At 44.0% G+C, this 17,007-nt stretch overlaps 1 protein-coding gene across 10 annotated transcripts in view; it reads left to right on the top strand.

The window, feature by feature from the left end:
- The first annotated feature begins 408 nt into the window (after window positions 1-408).
- Window positions 409-17,007, top strand: part of LOC147630449 (mediator of RNA polymerase II transcription subunit 30-like) — a 29,813-nt gene continuing 13,214 nt past the window's right edge. For 4 of the 10 annotated variants that reach the window (XR_015267645.1, XR_015267643.1, XR_015267644.1 and 1 more), the window contains exon 1: window positions 5,850-15,680. Coding sequence is in view for 3 of the 10 variants with exons in the window: in XM_086810319.1 (XP_086666445.1) it covers window positions 704-1,075 (372 nt within the window). In the remaining 7 variants the exon portion in view is untranslated. Of the gene's footprint in view, window positions 1,076-5,849; window positions 15,681-17,007 lie in introns of those variants that run through there. The other 6 variants (XR_015267648.1, XM_086810319.1, XR_015267647.1 and 3 more) reach the window with 5 other exon arrangements.

Below are 17,007 nucleotides of genomic sequence, written 5' to 3'. Positions count from 1 at the left end.
GGAGGGCGACCCGAGTGGAGAAGACTTTCTTTGGTGCTGAGGGCTAGAGATTATCAGGAGAGCTATTCTTGGTGGTTCGAAGGTCTGTGGCGCAACTGCATCTTGTAGGCTTTGCATGATAGTGGCATCCACGAAGGACAAGGTGTCAGCATACGAGAGGGGATGAGACAAAGCGTTATGTACTCCATGGTTAAAAAGAGCAGTCATTGGGACGAGCGTTTTCGCATTAACCTTGTTGCATGCAAGTGACTCGTGCCGAATTACGTCTTCTGCATGATAACCAGCCAGGTGTCCCATTGGCCATTCCAAAGCTGCAGTCACGCTGACGCCTACACCTTTGCCATAAGGGAGAATCGGATTCTATCCGTCGGCATGCACAACACGGGAACCGATGCCTGATCATTGAATGAGGCCGGCGAGGCCTGCGATGACACCCTAACTAGACTGCCAATGCTTGTAGAGTTCTTGGTGCCCTTCCCCCATAAGCCCTCCTCTTTTATTCTTTTACCATGTTAAATATTTACAAGCGAAACTTGGATGACTCCTTGCCAAAATCCTCAAAAAACCTGCGTGCGAAAAGTATATCGTTAAGCGTCCTCTCTCTCTCTCTCTCTCTCTTTGTGAAACCTCTCTCACACACACACTCAACTTGCTGTTTGGCGATCTCTAGCATAACACGCTACCTTCAGGGGTGTCCGGGAGGATGGAGGAGGCACCTGTAACGTTGGCCGTGGCTCTCAAGAATCTACAGGAGCTGGCCATGGAAGGCCAGAAAGCCTTGGAGGCCACAGTAGAGGCAGCTCACGAGACGCTGGGCTCTATGAATGAGGTCCTCTGCAATCCGGCCCTATGGGTCACATCGTCATCATCATCTGCCGTACAGCCAGCAGGGACAGCCTCTGCGGCCCCACTGGATGTGTCTGCCACTAAGATGGAGAACAACAAAGCAGGAGAAGCAGAAGGATTGGCCCAGCAAGAGGCCGGCTGGGCAGCCCTTGATGAAGCCCGGTTGCACTTACGGTCTTCTGCCACATCTCTAAGGACTGCCATCACAGCTATTTTCAACTCTTCACAGGTTTGTCACTGTGCATTTTGCCCTTATTCATGGTGGTATGTGCAACATTTTCCTGAATGCATAAAACTTTTTCCAGGGTGACATCCAAGGATGTGTGGGTATGTTTGGGTGACATGTCTATGTTATATATGTTCTCAGAAACATGTGAAGGTCCGTGAGATTGTTTTTTCCTGAAAAATGCAAGCACAAGCTTTAAATTTGCAGTTGAATGAGGATGCCTTGTAGGGGCTGAGTATTGAATGCAATTTTGGGATGGTGTGGGGAGTGTTGTACACTGGCCCCCAATGGCTGGAGTGATGCTCCTTTTCTAAGCAGCTTGGGCTGTCCCGTTACTGGTTTAGCCTGCCTCTTAAAAAGGGCTGCTGTTTGAAGAGCGTGTATGGCTAGAGCTGCCTTATGGTGCTGGCTTGTATGTCTTCGCTGCCTGTGCCGTCTGCTGGCCAAACAGCGTCCCACCTTCGGTGAATACTCTCCTAATGAGTCTGCCAGTTAATTGCATATGCATGAAACATAATCCCAATCATTTGATTGACCATCTGTGAAAGTGCCCCATCTCAATCATTTACAGTTCTACTTGGTCAAGGGGCTGTTATTTGCCACTTAACGTAGTTTAGGGAAGATTGTTGGGAGTAGAATTGCAGTGAGTGTTTTATTTGTAAGGCTTGAGTTGTGGGACAGAGCAGTTGCAATTAAGTGGGCAGGGCAGCAGGCAAGAGCCACATCATGCTTAGACATGGGCAGCTGACCAATCATGGCTGTTCAACTAGTAGTTCAATAAGCAGATAGACTAGTCAATGAGCAAGAAGCACTTCAATGCCTGCAAAAAGACCCCGTGGTAGGCATTTACCTCTGTTATATTTTATATATACAAGTAGAAAAGTTAAGGCTGTTTTCCAAACTTAGAGAAAGCAAAGTTTGATCTTGATGCCAATGAGGTGATAGCTTGTCACATGCAGAAGCTCTGGGAGTCTTCTTTCAGCCCTAAACACCATCCTGGAACAACCTGATGCAAAACGCAAGCAAGAGAAATGGAGAGAAGAGAGAGAGATAGCTGAGTATTTAGTATATTCTATAGTACAAAAATGTGTACAAGTCTTGGCTAGCGCATGGCTCCCCCATCAAAAGGTGGAGACACCTAGTCTACATCTAATCTAGTGACCCTACTGCCTAGAGGAGTGAGTGAGTAACAATGAGGAAGTGTGCCCTCTTATACAGCTGGAATGCCTTCATGGACTGGCTGACTTGATGTCGACCAGGTCCTGGACAAATATTCCATAAAATACTGTAGCCGACAGAGACATACTCCCTTGTGTCCTCCACATAGTCTTCTTGCCCAAACCAGCAGGACAAGCTCCAAAATCTGGTCCTTAATCTTGTTCTTTATCTTGTTTCCCTTCAAGGATTAGTCTTGGAAATTAGCTTGCACATGACATCCCCCTTTGCTAAACTTGATGATGGATTCCAAATTCTATTCTTGGATGACTGTCAGCCTCCCATTGTCTATTCTTGGAGTCCCAAACCTGTCATCCTTCCCCTCCTGGCAACCTTTTCACTGAAAACCTTGCCTGGTCTCCAAATCCACTCCAAATTTGCTAAAGAACCATGCATCTATTCCATCTTGTCCCCTATCCCTTCATGCCTTGTCCCTGAACACTTTCTCTGGTCTTCTTTTCTCGAGTATTGAGTTTGGCACTGTCACTCCATCCCTTGGAGGATCATCCTCCCTTGGAACCGTTGCTTGAAAGCCTTTCTTGGTGTGCCCCAAGTGGCGCCCGACTCACAAGACTGCCATTTCCCTTGGGTCTTGTAGAACACCATCAACCAACCTCTTGGGAACTTCTTCCATGTCTTGTGTTCCTTTCCTTGGACTGTGCACCTTCATCTGGGACTGAATCAGTGTTTAGCCTTGTTGAGCCTGATGCTTTGATACCAATGTCACATGTGGAAGCTTTGGGAGTCTTCTTTCAGTCCTAAACACCATCCTGGAACAACCTGATGCAAAATGCAAGCAAGAGAAATGGAGAGAAGAGAGAGAGATAGCTGAGTATTCAGTATATTCTATAGTACAAAAAGGTGTACAAGTCTTGGCTAGCACATGGCAACCCCATCAAAAGGTGGAAACACCTAGTCTATATTTAATCTAGTGACCCTAATCCCTAGAAGAGTGAGTGAGCCTAACAATGAGCAAGTGTGTCCTCTTATAGGGCTGGAATGCCTTCATGGACTGGCCGACCTGTTGTCAGCAGGATCTTGGAAAAATATTTTATAAAATATTGCAGCTGACAACCAATAGAGACATACTTCTTCACGAGGTGGCCTACAGTCCTTTGTGTCCTCCACAAAGTCTTCCTGCCCAAACCGGTACCACAAGCTCCAAAATTTGGCTCCTTAATTTTGTTCTTTATCTTGTTGCCCTTCAAGGATGTCCTGGGAATTAGCTTGCACATGTCTTGCACATGACATAGGCTATAGCTCAAGTGGTAAAGGTGTTTGTCTAGGACCAAGAGGTCATGGGTTCAAAAACCCACAAGGTGGCATTGCCTACGAGTGGATAAAAAAGGGTCTATGGGGGTGAAAAATACAGGTGGATCTTGGGTCTAAGGCTAGTTGGTAAAAAAAAAAGTGGGATCTTGATTCCATGAGAGTCTACTCAAAACTTCAAATCATCAACTCCATCATGCATATAATAGACTACTGCCATGACATCTCCACTTATGTCATTAGTGCCTAAGGGTCGGTGCAGGTTTATGCATAAAGATATTTCACCATATGATAGACTATTGCTATTACATCTCCATTTATGTCATTAGTGCCTAAGAGTCGGTGCAGGTGTCATGACCCTGTGAAAATGGAACAGCACAAGTGTGGGCATGGTGGTTGCTGAGCAAAAATATTAAATGATTCACATTTGGGGTGCCCGGACAGAGATAATGATGTGTGGACATCTCCAGGTGTGAAGGGGGGAACAAGAACATTAATGTTTTAATGTTTTATTCATAGGTTGCCCCTAGGCCTTAGTGGCCCCTAGGGAACTTTAATGTTTATTAAAGTTGGGGCCCTAGGACAATTTTGGAGAGAGGCCACTCCACTTTTGGAGTTACACGCCTCTCTCATCTCTCTCTCTCTAGCTTTTTCTGAAGTCGTGCAAGCTCATGCGTGGAGGCAAAGAGAAGAGGGCTGGTCGACTGTATATGCTTGCTGCTGTGTGTGAGAAGAACAAAACTGTTCAGACAGGCCGTACAGAGCTGTACGACAGCAAGTACAGGTGTACAGATTGTTGCAAGTACAGGGTACAGTACGACTGCAGGTTCCTCTGCTGGTACAGGCGGCGCTGACAAAGGCTGAGAGCATGTAGAGGCTGTGCTGCAGGTTCTGGCGGCGGCTGTGCTGCAGGTACAGTTGTACGGACAGTAGGTATAGGCGTCTGTACGACTGCTGACAGGCGGTTGGTTGCAGGTACAGTTGGGTACAGCAGGCAAGTAGAAAGTTTCAGTCGGGTGCTAAAGACCTGTACGGACAGGTGCAGATTGTCAAGAACTGTACTGTCCAGCAGGTATTGGTGGCAGCAGCAGCTGCTCTGCAGGCGTAGAGACTGTACAGGCAGTTGCAGGCAGTGCACTGTGCTGTATCAGAGCTTATTTGGTGCATCAGACAGGTGGTTGCAAGAAGGCATGTATAGACTGGTACGATTGGCCTCACGAGTGCAGAACCATGTGCTGATTTGGTAAGCTCTGAACTTGTTCATCTGTCTTTCTTTCCACTGGCTTATGTCTGCTCTGCAGAGTTGAGCTATCTGGCCCCTTGTGAGAGGAGGGGTATGGCAGATTGAAAGGGTGGAAACAGAGATTGGACAGTGGATGCATGTTTGTGCTGAGTTGTGGAACCATGTACATGAGATATGCCAAATGTGTGCTCAAGGCTGTCCTGCTGAATGGTCTTGGCTGATCAGAGGGAAACACAGAGTGTTGCTTTTGTGGGACACAGATCTGTGTGTGAATCCTCTGTGCTAAGAGGTATTGTGGGTTGCCAGATTGGACATACAGGTGTATTCTCCTGGCTGGTTTTGTTGTATTCAGCTGAACATCTTTTTGAAAATACTGCAAGGGGCGCCAAGCTTTGGGGCCAACAGGTGTCGTTCTCATTTCAGATTTGGGGCACTCTAGCTCCAATCAAATTTGTTTTTATATCTAGACTACAAGTGGAAGGGTGACTGCTAGTCTACCGCACTTTGGTTTCTACCAGAGGCTGGTTTTAAGGTTCCGTCTCCGGGACCTATCATCAACTTTCTTAAGGGGGTGAGTTCGTGGTTGACTCGAGGAAAGTCATCACTGAAAAATTCAGCAACATGTCTGATACAGAAGACGAGTACTTTTATCATGAAGAGGAAGAGCAAGAGACCTCTCCTGAGAGAAATGAATCCGAGGATACTCTTGCAGGAGAACAAGCTGCAGATGATGAGCAATATGAGGATGTAACACAACCAGAAGATGTGCCTAGTAAAGAGGAAGATGATGCTCAGTTTAAAAATCGTTTGGCTGGTGTTATGGATGTGTTTATGCAGCTCACACAAAGTGAGAAGTTTGCTGAATTTATGAGATCCTGTACAGAGCTTGAAAAGAAGAAGAAGAAGGTGCGTTCTAAGAACCTTCCTCAGGGTCGTAGTGGTGCCTTTCCACAGGATCCATCTTTTGGACAGTTTCCGAACATGCAGTACGCTTATGGTGCCAACCCTCAGAGTTCCTTCTTTGGACAACCATCTATTCCTCAGTAGACTATGCATCCATGTTATTTTGGTGGTGGCTCGGTGTTCCAATCTATGACTGGGGGTTATCCTCAGGGAGGCATGGGTATGCCAGGGACTTTTGGAGCAAATTTTCAGCCTGGAATGCAGGGGAATATGTATGGTGGTATGCAGTCCGGAATGCAAGGAAATATGTTTGGGAGCACGCAACCTGGAATGCAAGCAAATATATATGGTGGCATGCAGCCCGGTATGCATAATGGAATGTTTGGAAACATGGCTGGAATGTATGGCATGCCAGGTGTGGGAATTGGTAATGTTGACCCTATGATGGGCATGAATGTTGGGGGCAGCAATCTTGTGAAGTCACTTCCATACGATAATCTAACGCCTATGCGAAAGGCGAAGGATTATAAGGAAGGGGGAGTTGCTGTGAAATTTGATACATTCAGTGGAGCCAAAGATAAATTAAAGGCACTTACCTTTTTACAGCAGTTTGATGCTGCTTTTTCTGGTGGTAATTACACGGAGTCCTCAAAGGTGAGAAAAGCTGCGACTTCTCTCAAAGGCAATGCATTGCAGTGGTGGTCTACTCTTCTTCTGCAGGTACAATTTAAACAGGTGTTCTCTTCCGTATGGCTCACATCTACATTTGAGGTGGATGTTATGACTGCATGGCACAAGTTGGATGCTTCAAAGTGTGAAAATTTGGAAGATTATAACAAGAAGTTTTGGGAAGCTTTACTCACAGTTACTTCTTACCGTGCAGTGCCTTTGTCTGAGCAGGTAGAGAAGTATTGTTGTGGGCTGCCCAAGGAGGTGCGTGACTATTGTATCAAGACACGAGTAACGAACATGTCACAGATGATTGAGAATGCTATGGCAGCTAATGCGTTACTCACTGGAGGTTCATCTGGATTTAAAGGCAGTAAGAACTTCAGCAAGAAAGCTGAAAAATCTGGGCATGCTTCACGTGATGCTAAAGGGTCTTCAGAGACGCGGTATAAGAAGTTGCCAATGCCCAAGAGAACTTCTGAGGAGAGACAGGCTTTGAGAGATGCTCGGAAATGTTTTTACTGTACTGAAGAGGGACATATTTCATTTAATTGTCCCAAGAGAAAGTCCCAAAAGGACTCTGACAATAAAGGAGAGCCCAAGTCAAAGAAACCAAAACCTTCTGCAGGGTTAGTTCCTGATCTTGTTGGGGAACAGCCAGGTGGTGAAGAGACAGAGTTGTGCAGGGCATGGGGCAAAGTGAGAGATCAAAATGCCTTGATATTCTTTGACATAGGTGCTAGAGCCAACTTTATTTCACCGGATTTGGCTGGCCGATTGGGGATTCGTGCAGAGGAGATGGGGCCGTTATATGAGGCTAACATGGCTTGTCCAGGGTATGCAGAACCCGTTACTCCTATCATTGGGAAGCTCAGGCTTCATTTGCAGGGTTATTTGGACAGCGAAGAGTTTTTCATCATGCCACTTGATGGCTGTGATGCTTTGTTGGGTATGCCATGGTGCCACAGAGTACATGCGGTGGTGGACACATACAATAGGAAGATCACTCTGAATCATAGAGGGAAAGAACATGTTTTGGATGTAAAACTTATAGGGGAATCTGTTTCTATTGTATCAGCTTCGGCAATTCATCAGTAATGAAAAAGCATCTTTCCGCGTACTTGATTTATGTAAAGGATGCACAAGATGATGAGTCTAAGTCTAATTTGTCTATGTTAGATAAGGACAGGACTTATTTCTTATGTGGGTTCCAAGATTGTTTTTCTGAGTCATTGCCAGGGGAACTTCCTCCGGAGAGGCCAGAAGATCATGCCATTGATCTTATTCCTGGTAGTACTCCACCAAATAGACCGCCGTACCGTGTTAGTGCAGCCCAACAAGAGGAAATTATGAGTCAGGTACAGGAGCTTTTGAATAAAGGGTTGATACAGCCTAGCTCATCACCCTTTTGCTCACCTGTACTCTTAGTGCAAAAGAAGGATGGTTCTTGGCGCATGTGTATTGACTACAGGGCGCTGAACAAGAATACCATCAAGAATCGATTTCCCATTCCGAGGATCGATGACATTTTGGACCGCTTACAGGGCTCTACAGTCTTTAGTCGGATTGACTTGAAAAGCGAGTATCATCAGATACGAATTAGACCCGAGGATGTGCATAAGATAGCATTTCGAACCACGTTTGGGTTGTATAAGTTCTTGGTTATGTCCTTTGGTTTGACAAATGTACCTGCCACATTTAACAGAATGATGGACAGGATTTTCAGGCCTCATAGAGCGTTTGTGGGCACATTCTTTGATGATATGATTGTGCATTCACAAACTGAGGAAGAGCATAGAAGGCATTTGGCCATTGTGTTTGCAGAACTCAGGAACCATAGGCTGGTTATTAATGGCAAGAAGAGTGAGTTCTTTTTGCAAGAGATACATTTCTTGGGGCATATTGTGTCTAAGCATGGAGTCCGTATGGATCCAGCGAAGGTGGAAGCAATTCTTAATTGGCCAGATTTGAGGACCGTGCATGATGTACTCAGCTTTCTTTGATTGTGTTCCTATTACAGGCGGTACATACGGTATTTTGCTGAAATTGCTTCGCCCCTTCATGCCTTAACAAAGAAGGCAACTCCGTTTAGATGGGTTGATCGGGAAATTACAGCCGTCAAAAAGCTTAAAGAAAAGCTTACTTCGGATCCAGTATTGGTATTACCGGACCTCCGAAAAGCTTTTGTTGTCCAGTGTGATGCATGTGGAAGTAGCATTGGGGCAGTTCTCATGCAGGAAGGACATGTGATAGCCTATGAGAGTAGAATATTGCAAGATGCCGAGAAGCATTTACAGGTTTATGAGAAAGAGATGTTGGCTGTAATTCATGCTCTTTCTACATGGAAACACTATTTGCTTGGGGCTGATTTCACTGTGCAGACAGATCATCAGACCTTGCGTTATTTCCTCACGCAAACTAAGCTTTCAGAGAAGCATATGCGATGGGCAAACTTTTTGTCTATGTTTCACTTCCAGATTGTGCATGTGGAAGGCAAAAAGAATGTAGTGGCAGATGCTTTGTCACGCAAGCCACAGGTCTCAGCAGTTTCACTTGCTTATCATCATGAGCTTGATGAAATGAAAGAGCAGTATGTCCATGATGAGGACTTTGAAAGGTTGTATGATCAGATGTCTGAGGGTTAGCGGCATGAGCATTATACTCTCAGGGATGGATTTTTATTGATGCATGGCAGACTGTGTGTTACCAGGCCATTGCGACTCAAGGTTATGATTGAAAGTCATGCTCCACCGTATGGAGGTCATAGAGGTATTGACGCCACGGTAAAAGCAGTGGAGACTTTCTTTTATTGGCCAACCTTGAGAAGAGATGTTGATGCTTTTGTTAGGCAATGCATCGTATGTCAGAAGGTAAAGTTTGACCGTCAAAAGACACCAGGGTTACTACAGCCTTTACCTATTCCAGATAGACTTGGGAGAGCATTGCCATGGATTTTATATTTGATCTTCCACGGACACAAACGGGCAATGATGGCATTTGGACTATCATATGCAGGTTCAGTAAGCAGGCTCATTTCATTCCCGTGCGTAAGACGATCAAAGTGGATCATATGGTGAAGTTGTTCATGGCGAACATCTTCAAGTATCATGGCTTGCCTACGTCTATTATTAGTGACCGTGATCCACGGATGACGAGTTTGTTCTGGAGAGGGTTGTTTGACAACATGGGTACAACTCTCAAGTTTTCATCATCATTTCATCCACAAACAGATGGTCAATCGGAAGAGGCCAACTCTACAGTGTTAGATCTTCTTAAGTGTTATGTGTCAGAGCACAAGCAACAATGGGAAAAGTATCTTCCTTTGGTGGAGTTTGCATATAGCAACACTGTTCATACTGAAACTCGCGGCGGGTGCCCAGGGGACTAGGGCCTTTGACACACTTGTTGATACCATCAATGCATATTAAAACACTTAAACATGGCCACAGCCTTAACACATATCCATCATCACTTTGCATAAAACATAAAAGCTGGACAAAACATCCACAAATGCTGAAAATGGAGCTTGCACACGTGACACCGCATAGAGGCCAGAATGGGCCGACCCCCCCCCCCCCCCCTTGGAGTATTTTATTACCCAAGGAGAATAATATCATGTACAAGCTTTGAGGAGCCAACAATATAATCCATATACCTCCGTGTGGGTACTGATTCTTCCCCAAAAACCACGGGTCTTCATGCAATAGAAAGGGTACAGCAAGTACAACTCTCCATTCAGTCGGTACAGCCGGTACAATGGCTGGTACAGCAGGTACAGTGGCTGGTATAGCCGGTACGGTGGCTGGTACAGCAGGTACAGCAAGTACAAAAGCTGGTATAGTCGGTACAATGGGTGGTACAGCAAGTACAAAAGCTGGTACAGCTAATACACGGGCTGGTACAGCTAATACAAGGGCTGGTACAGCAGGTACAGTGGCTGGTATAGCAGATACAACAAGTACAGAAGTTGGTACAGCCGGTACAATGGGTGGTACAACAAGTACAGAAGCTTTGTCTTCAGTATTTCTTCGCGATGGAAGCCTCCAAAACAGTCCCCAACAGCCGGTATTCTTCATGGGCAGCCTTCAAGAGAGAGAGAAAGAGAGTAGCCATCATTAGGGCAGCCTGTAACGGTGGTAGAGGCTAGTGTGCAGCAAGAGAGCCTCTCTTTTAATGAAGAGAGAGGGCTCCAATTTATAGATTTGGGCCTCCCATGAGCTAAAATGGCAAGAGAAGGCTACGATGACAAGTGGAGAGCCACACAATAGCTGAAGTGACAAGTGTGAGGCCACTTGTCCCACTTTGATCCACTTTCTAACAAATGTCAGGCCACTTGTCTCACTTTGGTCCACCTCCTTGCCACATGTCCCAATCTAAGAGATGGGTCCTTCCATAAACTTTATCTCTAAAAATATCCCAACTGGTAGACATTTTGTCATAGGCACTTTGCCAACTCTTGGTATCTGCTCAATTCCCGCGAACAGAATTTCCATCAGAGTCGGGCCAAAAATAGCAACTCTCCTAAATTTTAGGAGTGTGGTCCTTTGTATTCTAGGATAATCCCCCATTCCCAAAGCTTGTACTTTCCAAATATTTAAACATCCTGGAGTCCACCAGACCTCTTTCAGACTGGGAAATGTCCAGGCTGGTGACACATACCTCGACAGGAAAGGCGCCTTTTGAGATTGTGGAAGGAGGGAAGAAGGTACCACCTATTTTACACACAAAGGATAAGATCTTTGAGGCTGATCAGTATGTGGAAAATATGGATGAAGCTTATCGGAGAGTTAAGTTGGCACTCCAGAAAACTCAGCAGAAGCAAAAGAAAGCCGCAGACCGTCACAGACGTGCTTTAGAGTTTGCATTGGGTGATTGGGTTCTTTTGTGCTTTGAAAAGGCTAGACTCAAGAAGATGAAGGGTAAAGAGCGCTTATTCCCTAAGTTGAGCATGCGTTATTATGGGCCTTTTCAGGTATTGGAAAAGATTGGTGAGGTAGCCTATCGTTTGAAGCTACCAGATCACTGGAGGATTCACAATGCTTTTCACGTGAGTCTCCTTAGACCTTTCCGTGGGGATGTGCCTGAGGATGTATCAGATGAGGCTCAGCCGGAAGTTGAAGAACCTGATGAGGTTCTTATTCCAGAGCAGATACTGGCACATAAGGAAAGAAAGGTACGAGGTAAAGTTTCCCGTCGCTATCTTGTGAAGTTCAAGAACTATTCACCGATGGATGCGAAGTGGATGGAGGAAGGTGACTTAACAGATTCACCTCAGGTTTTGTAGCTTTATCTCGATGCCTTTGAGTTGGAGCCGACTCTTGTTGTGGCTCATTCAGGTTCAGCAGAGCATGGGTCTGGAGCAAAGCTCAAGAGGGGGGTAGCACCTCCACTCCCTTGATACAGACAGGCTCAGATGACATCTAGAGGTCGCTTGGCGTAGTTTTTATCTCACCCGAAGGTACTGATGGCTGACAGTACATCTGTTTATGGGACTTCTATGATATATGTGTACTAGTCACATTGGATATTGTGGTTGTGTATGGTTCACAGTGGTATACAACTTGGACTACTACTACACCATTGGTTTGCAGTGAATGATGTTACATGAGCATGGCTTAGAGAGATTGGGACGCTGATCTTGCCATATTGTATATTTCACTCTGAATATTTTGCTGTATCACCACAATGCAATCGAGGACGCTTGCCATTTTTCAAGAGGGGGGTATGTCATGACCCTGTGAAAATGGAACAGCACAAGTGTGGGCATGGTGGTTGCTGAGCAAAAATATTAAATGATTCACATTTGGGGTGCCCGGACAGAGATAATGATGTGTGGACATCTCCAGGTGTGAAGGGGGGAACAAGAACATTAATGTTTTAATGTTTTATTCATAGGTTGCCCCTAGGCCTTAGTGGCCCCTAGGGAACTTTAATGTTTATTAAAGTTGGGGCCCTAGAACAATTTTGGAGAGAGGCCACTCCACTTTTGGAATTACATCTCTCTCTCATCTCTCTCTCTCTAGCTTTTTGGGAAGTCGTGCAAGCTCATGCGTGGAGGCAAAGAGAAGAGGGCTGGTCGACTGTATATGCTTGCTGCTGTGTGTGAGAAGAACAAAACTGTTCAGACAGGCCGTACAGAGCTGTACGACAGCAAGTACTGGTGTATGGACTGCTGCAAGTACAGGGTACAGTACGATTGCTGTAGGTTCCTCTGTTGGTACAGGCGGCGCTGACAGAGGCTGAGAGCAAGTAGAGGCTGTGCTGCAGGTACAGTCGTACGGATAGCAGGTACAGGCGGCTGGTTGCAGGTACAGAACTGTACCATCTGGTACAGTTGGGTATAGCTGGCAAGTAGACAGATTTAGTCGGGTGCTGAAGACCTGTACGGACAGGTGCAGTGTCAAGAACTGTACTGTCCAGCAGGTATTGGTGGCAGCAGCAGCTGCTCTGCAGGCGTAGAGACTGTACAGGCAGTTGTTGCAGGCAGTGCACTGTGCTGTATCAGAGCTTATTTGGTGCATCAGACAGGTGGTTGCAAGAAGGCATGTATAGACTGGTACGATTGGCCTCACGAGTGCAGAACCATGTGCTGATTTGGTAAGCTCTGAACTTGTTCATCTGTCTTTCTTTCCACTGGCTTATGTCTGCTCTGCAGAGTTGAGCTATCTGGCCCCTTGTGAGAGGAGGGGTATGGCAGATTGAAAGGGTGGAAACAGAGATTGGACAGTGGATGCATGTTTGTGCTGAGTTGTGGAACCATGTACATGAGATATGCCAAATGTGTGCTCAAGGCTGTCCTGCTGAATGGTCTTGGCTGATCAGAGGGAAACACAGAGTGTTGCTTTTGTGGGACACAGATCTGTGTGTGAATCCTCTGTGCTAAGAGGTATTGTGGGTTGCTAGATTGGACATACAGGTGTATTCTCCTGGCTGGTTTTGTTGTATTCAGCTATACATCTTTTTGAAATTGAATAAAGAAATACCGCAAGGGGCGCCAAGCTTTGGGGCCAACAGGTGTCGTTCTCATTTCAGATTTGGGGCACTCTAGCTCCAATCAAATTTGTTTTTATATCTAGACTACAAGTGGAAGGGTGACTGCTAGTCTACCGCACTTTGGTTTCTACCAGAGGCCGGTTTCACCAGGTTTATGCATAAAGATATTTCACCATAGGAAAACCTTAATAGATAAATCATGAAAGTTTTGAATTGAGTTTCTATCCCTTCTCCAAAGGTGAAGGCATGACAAAGGTTCGCACTAAAGAGCACATCCTCGCTTGCGCACACAATAGCTTACACCAGTCATTCTTGGCGTCCTATACCACCCGGACCATTTGTCTGGAGGATGGACAATCGGGAGTGGATGTTCTAAGGGGCTATTAATGGACACCATTTGTCTGGAGGATAGACAATTGTGAGTGGATTGCATCCATGGTCTAGGCTTAGACCATATTGTTACAACATGACAATACAATAATCCATTCTATAGGCTCTTCCTACTTATATAGTCACACGGGAGCTATAAATATCTATAACTTATGGGATTATTAACTTGTGAGCCTTAGCCACTATAATCAGCCTGCTTTTTAATCTTTGAGACTCCCAAATCCATAGATTAGCCAATAGTCTTAGGTACATAACATATTTTTCCTCTTCAAGTGTGACATGTGAGGGATTGACCATAGTAAACAATCTTAGGCTTAACTAAACTTCACTTAATTATACTTAAGAGATAGACAATGGTGTCAACGCAATGTAATGCAGCTATATTTTCGCATGCACTCTGCACTGTAGTACATGGTGACAAGATGGCTCATCATCATCATCAGTGCAACATTGTACATTATTAGTACCTTTTAGGATGATAATTATCGTATATCGTGACCCCCTATCATCTAGCAGTCATCAGAATTTATCTAGTATTATTTCCATAATTTACAGCATTTATTGGACATTTTTACATCATTTATATATTTTTGCCTGGAATGTTAGATATCATCCCCTACTTGTTGGCTTCCTATTTGGTGTCCTATTTTACCCTCTAGGGCTGACCATGTTAGTCTGAGGGACTGGTCACCCCTCACAGTATCTTACCCATATTTATTTTCCATTTACGGTCCTGGGTATTTTCCCAGTCGTGGAGATATTTATCACTAGTCGGCTGCCTTCATGTAGAGGTATATATAACCGGCATGCCTCCCTCATATTTCATTGCTTGCCTAGCTTGTCTAGCTGCAGTCCCTCACGAGGTTCTCCACTCTTGCTCGGGACATGTATTCCTTTTGGTGATGATATTGAGAGCAGGTTCTCACCTGTGTTTCCTCTCTCTCTCTCTCTCTCGTGTTTCCACTTTCCCGTCTTCCACTGCACATTCTATCATGGTATCAAAGCGACGGTGATTTTCAGCGTTGGATGCTCCCTCCTCTACCTCTTCATATCTGCGTTTTTCTGCCCATGGACAGATCTGCGTTTTTTGTGTTCATGCATTGAAGCTTGCGTTTCTTCAAGGGCTGATTGATCCCCATCTAGTGGGTTGCAGTTTCCTCTCTTCAGGGCGTCAGTTTGCAGCTTCTTAGCAACTTGACAAGGGTGTTTTTTCTGGACAGCATACCTGTCTGTTATATGTACATTATGTGTGCTATGTTATATACACATTATGTGTGCATATGCTAGGAGGCTAACCCACATTAGGCTTGTGAGCATGGGAGCATGGGAACAAGCTCTAGTGGAGCATGGGTTAGAACTAACCTTAAGGTTTAAGGTTAGGGTCAGGCATCCAAGGGTCATACTTGGGAAATGGAAAGTCAAGAGTCACTTGAGGGCCCTCCTATATAATAGGGGCATGGGGCACACTCAAGGAGGCTTGGAGGCTAGGAAGCTTGAGGCTTATGCTATGGTCTCTTGTGTAGAGATCCATATCTACTCATCTACTATTTCACACTATAGCTATATGCTATTGGATTGGAGTTATACCTCTTGATGGTATGGGACATCAAGGTAGAGGTATGATGTATTTTATTATTATTCATGTGTGCATCCCTTGGGCTCGGGGGTGGTTGGGTGGTTGAGTTTATGCCTGATTTAAGCATGTTTATGCATAACAATTATCTAGAGAGATCTTAGGGTTTTAACAGTGGTATCAGAGCAATCTCTATTTAATTGTTGATTTTTTTTAGTAAATTTTAATATTTACTATTAAAATGTTATTTTTTGTTGATTTGTGTTGATGGATTGCACGTGGATCATCGATATGGTGATTGGAACGTGTGTAACTACAATTCAATGGACGAATCGACGTTGCGGGGAAATACCGTGAGTTAATGCTATTTTTTTCTATTTTTTATGGTTAAAATCAAGCATCAATGGAATTTTTTTTCAAAAATACCATAAAGTTTATGGTGGATATTTTTGAGAGAATGGATTGCCTGAATTTCTATAATTTTTAGAAATTTTTTCCTAATTTTTTAGGAATTTTTTGAGCATTTTTATGATTAAAAATGTATTTTTATACATTTTTTGCAAGTTTTTTCCGCGAGAATGCGATCAAATTTTTGTCAATTTCTACTGAAATTCAGTAGGAGACAGCGTGTTGATGCATGAGATGCTCTCCCGTGTGCGTGGGACTCTCTCCGTCTCTCAAATATGATTTTTCCTTCTTTTTTCCGTGAGAAAATCTCTTTAAAATGATTTTTTTTAAAAACATTAATCATAATCAATGATAATTATGATTTAAAAAAGTTTAATTAAAAACTTAATCATGGATTGAGTTAATCTCTCTGGTTAAGAGAGAGAGAGAGAAGAGATGGGAGGAGAATGAATTGGAGAGGAAAGATAATGGAGAGGGTGGAGAGGGTGGAGAGAAGAGACTATCTCTCTCTCACATCTCTCTATGCGCAGGCGACGGGAAGGGGGGGCTGCGCACAGCAGCCGGCGAAAAAAATCGCTCCCCTCCTTAGAAAAAATCAATTCCATGCAAAGCTTGAAAAAGCTTATTTTTTATATTTTTATTTTTTTTAAAATAAGTTTTTTATTAAAAAAAAAGCTTTTGAATTTATTTCAAAAAAAAGCTTGAAAAAAGCCTGGAAATTACAGAAAATTGTTGGATTTGAGAAAAAAAATTCTCTGAAAATTCTTTCTTGAAAATTTTTGGCTTTTCATCTTCTGGAAAACCTTTGGCTTTTCGTTTTCCCGAAACCTTTTGGCTTTCCGAATTCCGGAAAAACTTTTGACCTTCCGTATTCCGGAAACCTTTGACCTTTCACATTCTGAATTTTTTTTGTCTTTTCATTTTCTCAAAACTTTTGGCTTTCCATATTCCGGGAAAACGGTTGGAATTTCGAAATTTTTTGACCGTTCGTATTCTAAATGCGTTCGGGGTAATTTAAATTTTTTTATTTTTTTTAAAAATTAGTGAAAAATTAGACAAAGATTATTTTAAATTTCGGAAAAATGTGGGGTTGGTGTTTGGCATGTGGTGTGTCCATTCGGGCATCTGTGACCATTCAAATTCTTTTAAAAATATATTTTTTGATCCAGAAAATTAAAAAAATCCATTAAAATTGTAAATTTTCATTGGATTTGAGAATTGTCGGGCGGAATTGAAAATTTCGTGAACGATGGGATTCTCAGGAAAAATTAA

Source organism: Cibotium barometz, chromosome 16 (assembly GCF_041138505.1).
Source record: "Cibotium barometz isolate CiBa-2024 chromosome 16, ASM4113850v1, whole genome shotgun sequence".
In the NCBI taxonomy this organism is placed as follows: domain Eukaryota; kingdom Viridiplantae; phylum Streptophyta; class Polypodiopsida; order Cyatheales; family Cibotiaceae; genus Cibotium; species Cibotium barometz.
The sequence above is the reverse complement of the archived record's forward strand: the minus strand, read 5'-3'. Positions and strand labels throughout refer to the sequence as shown.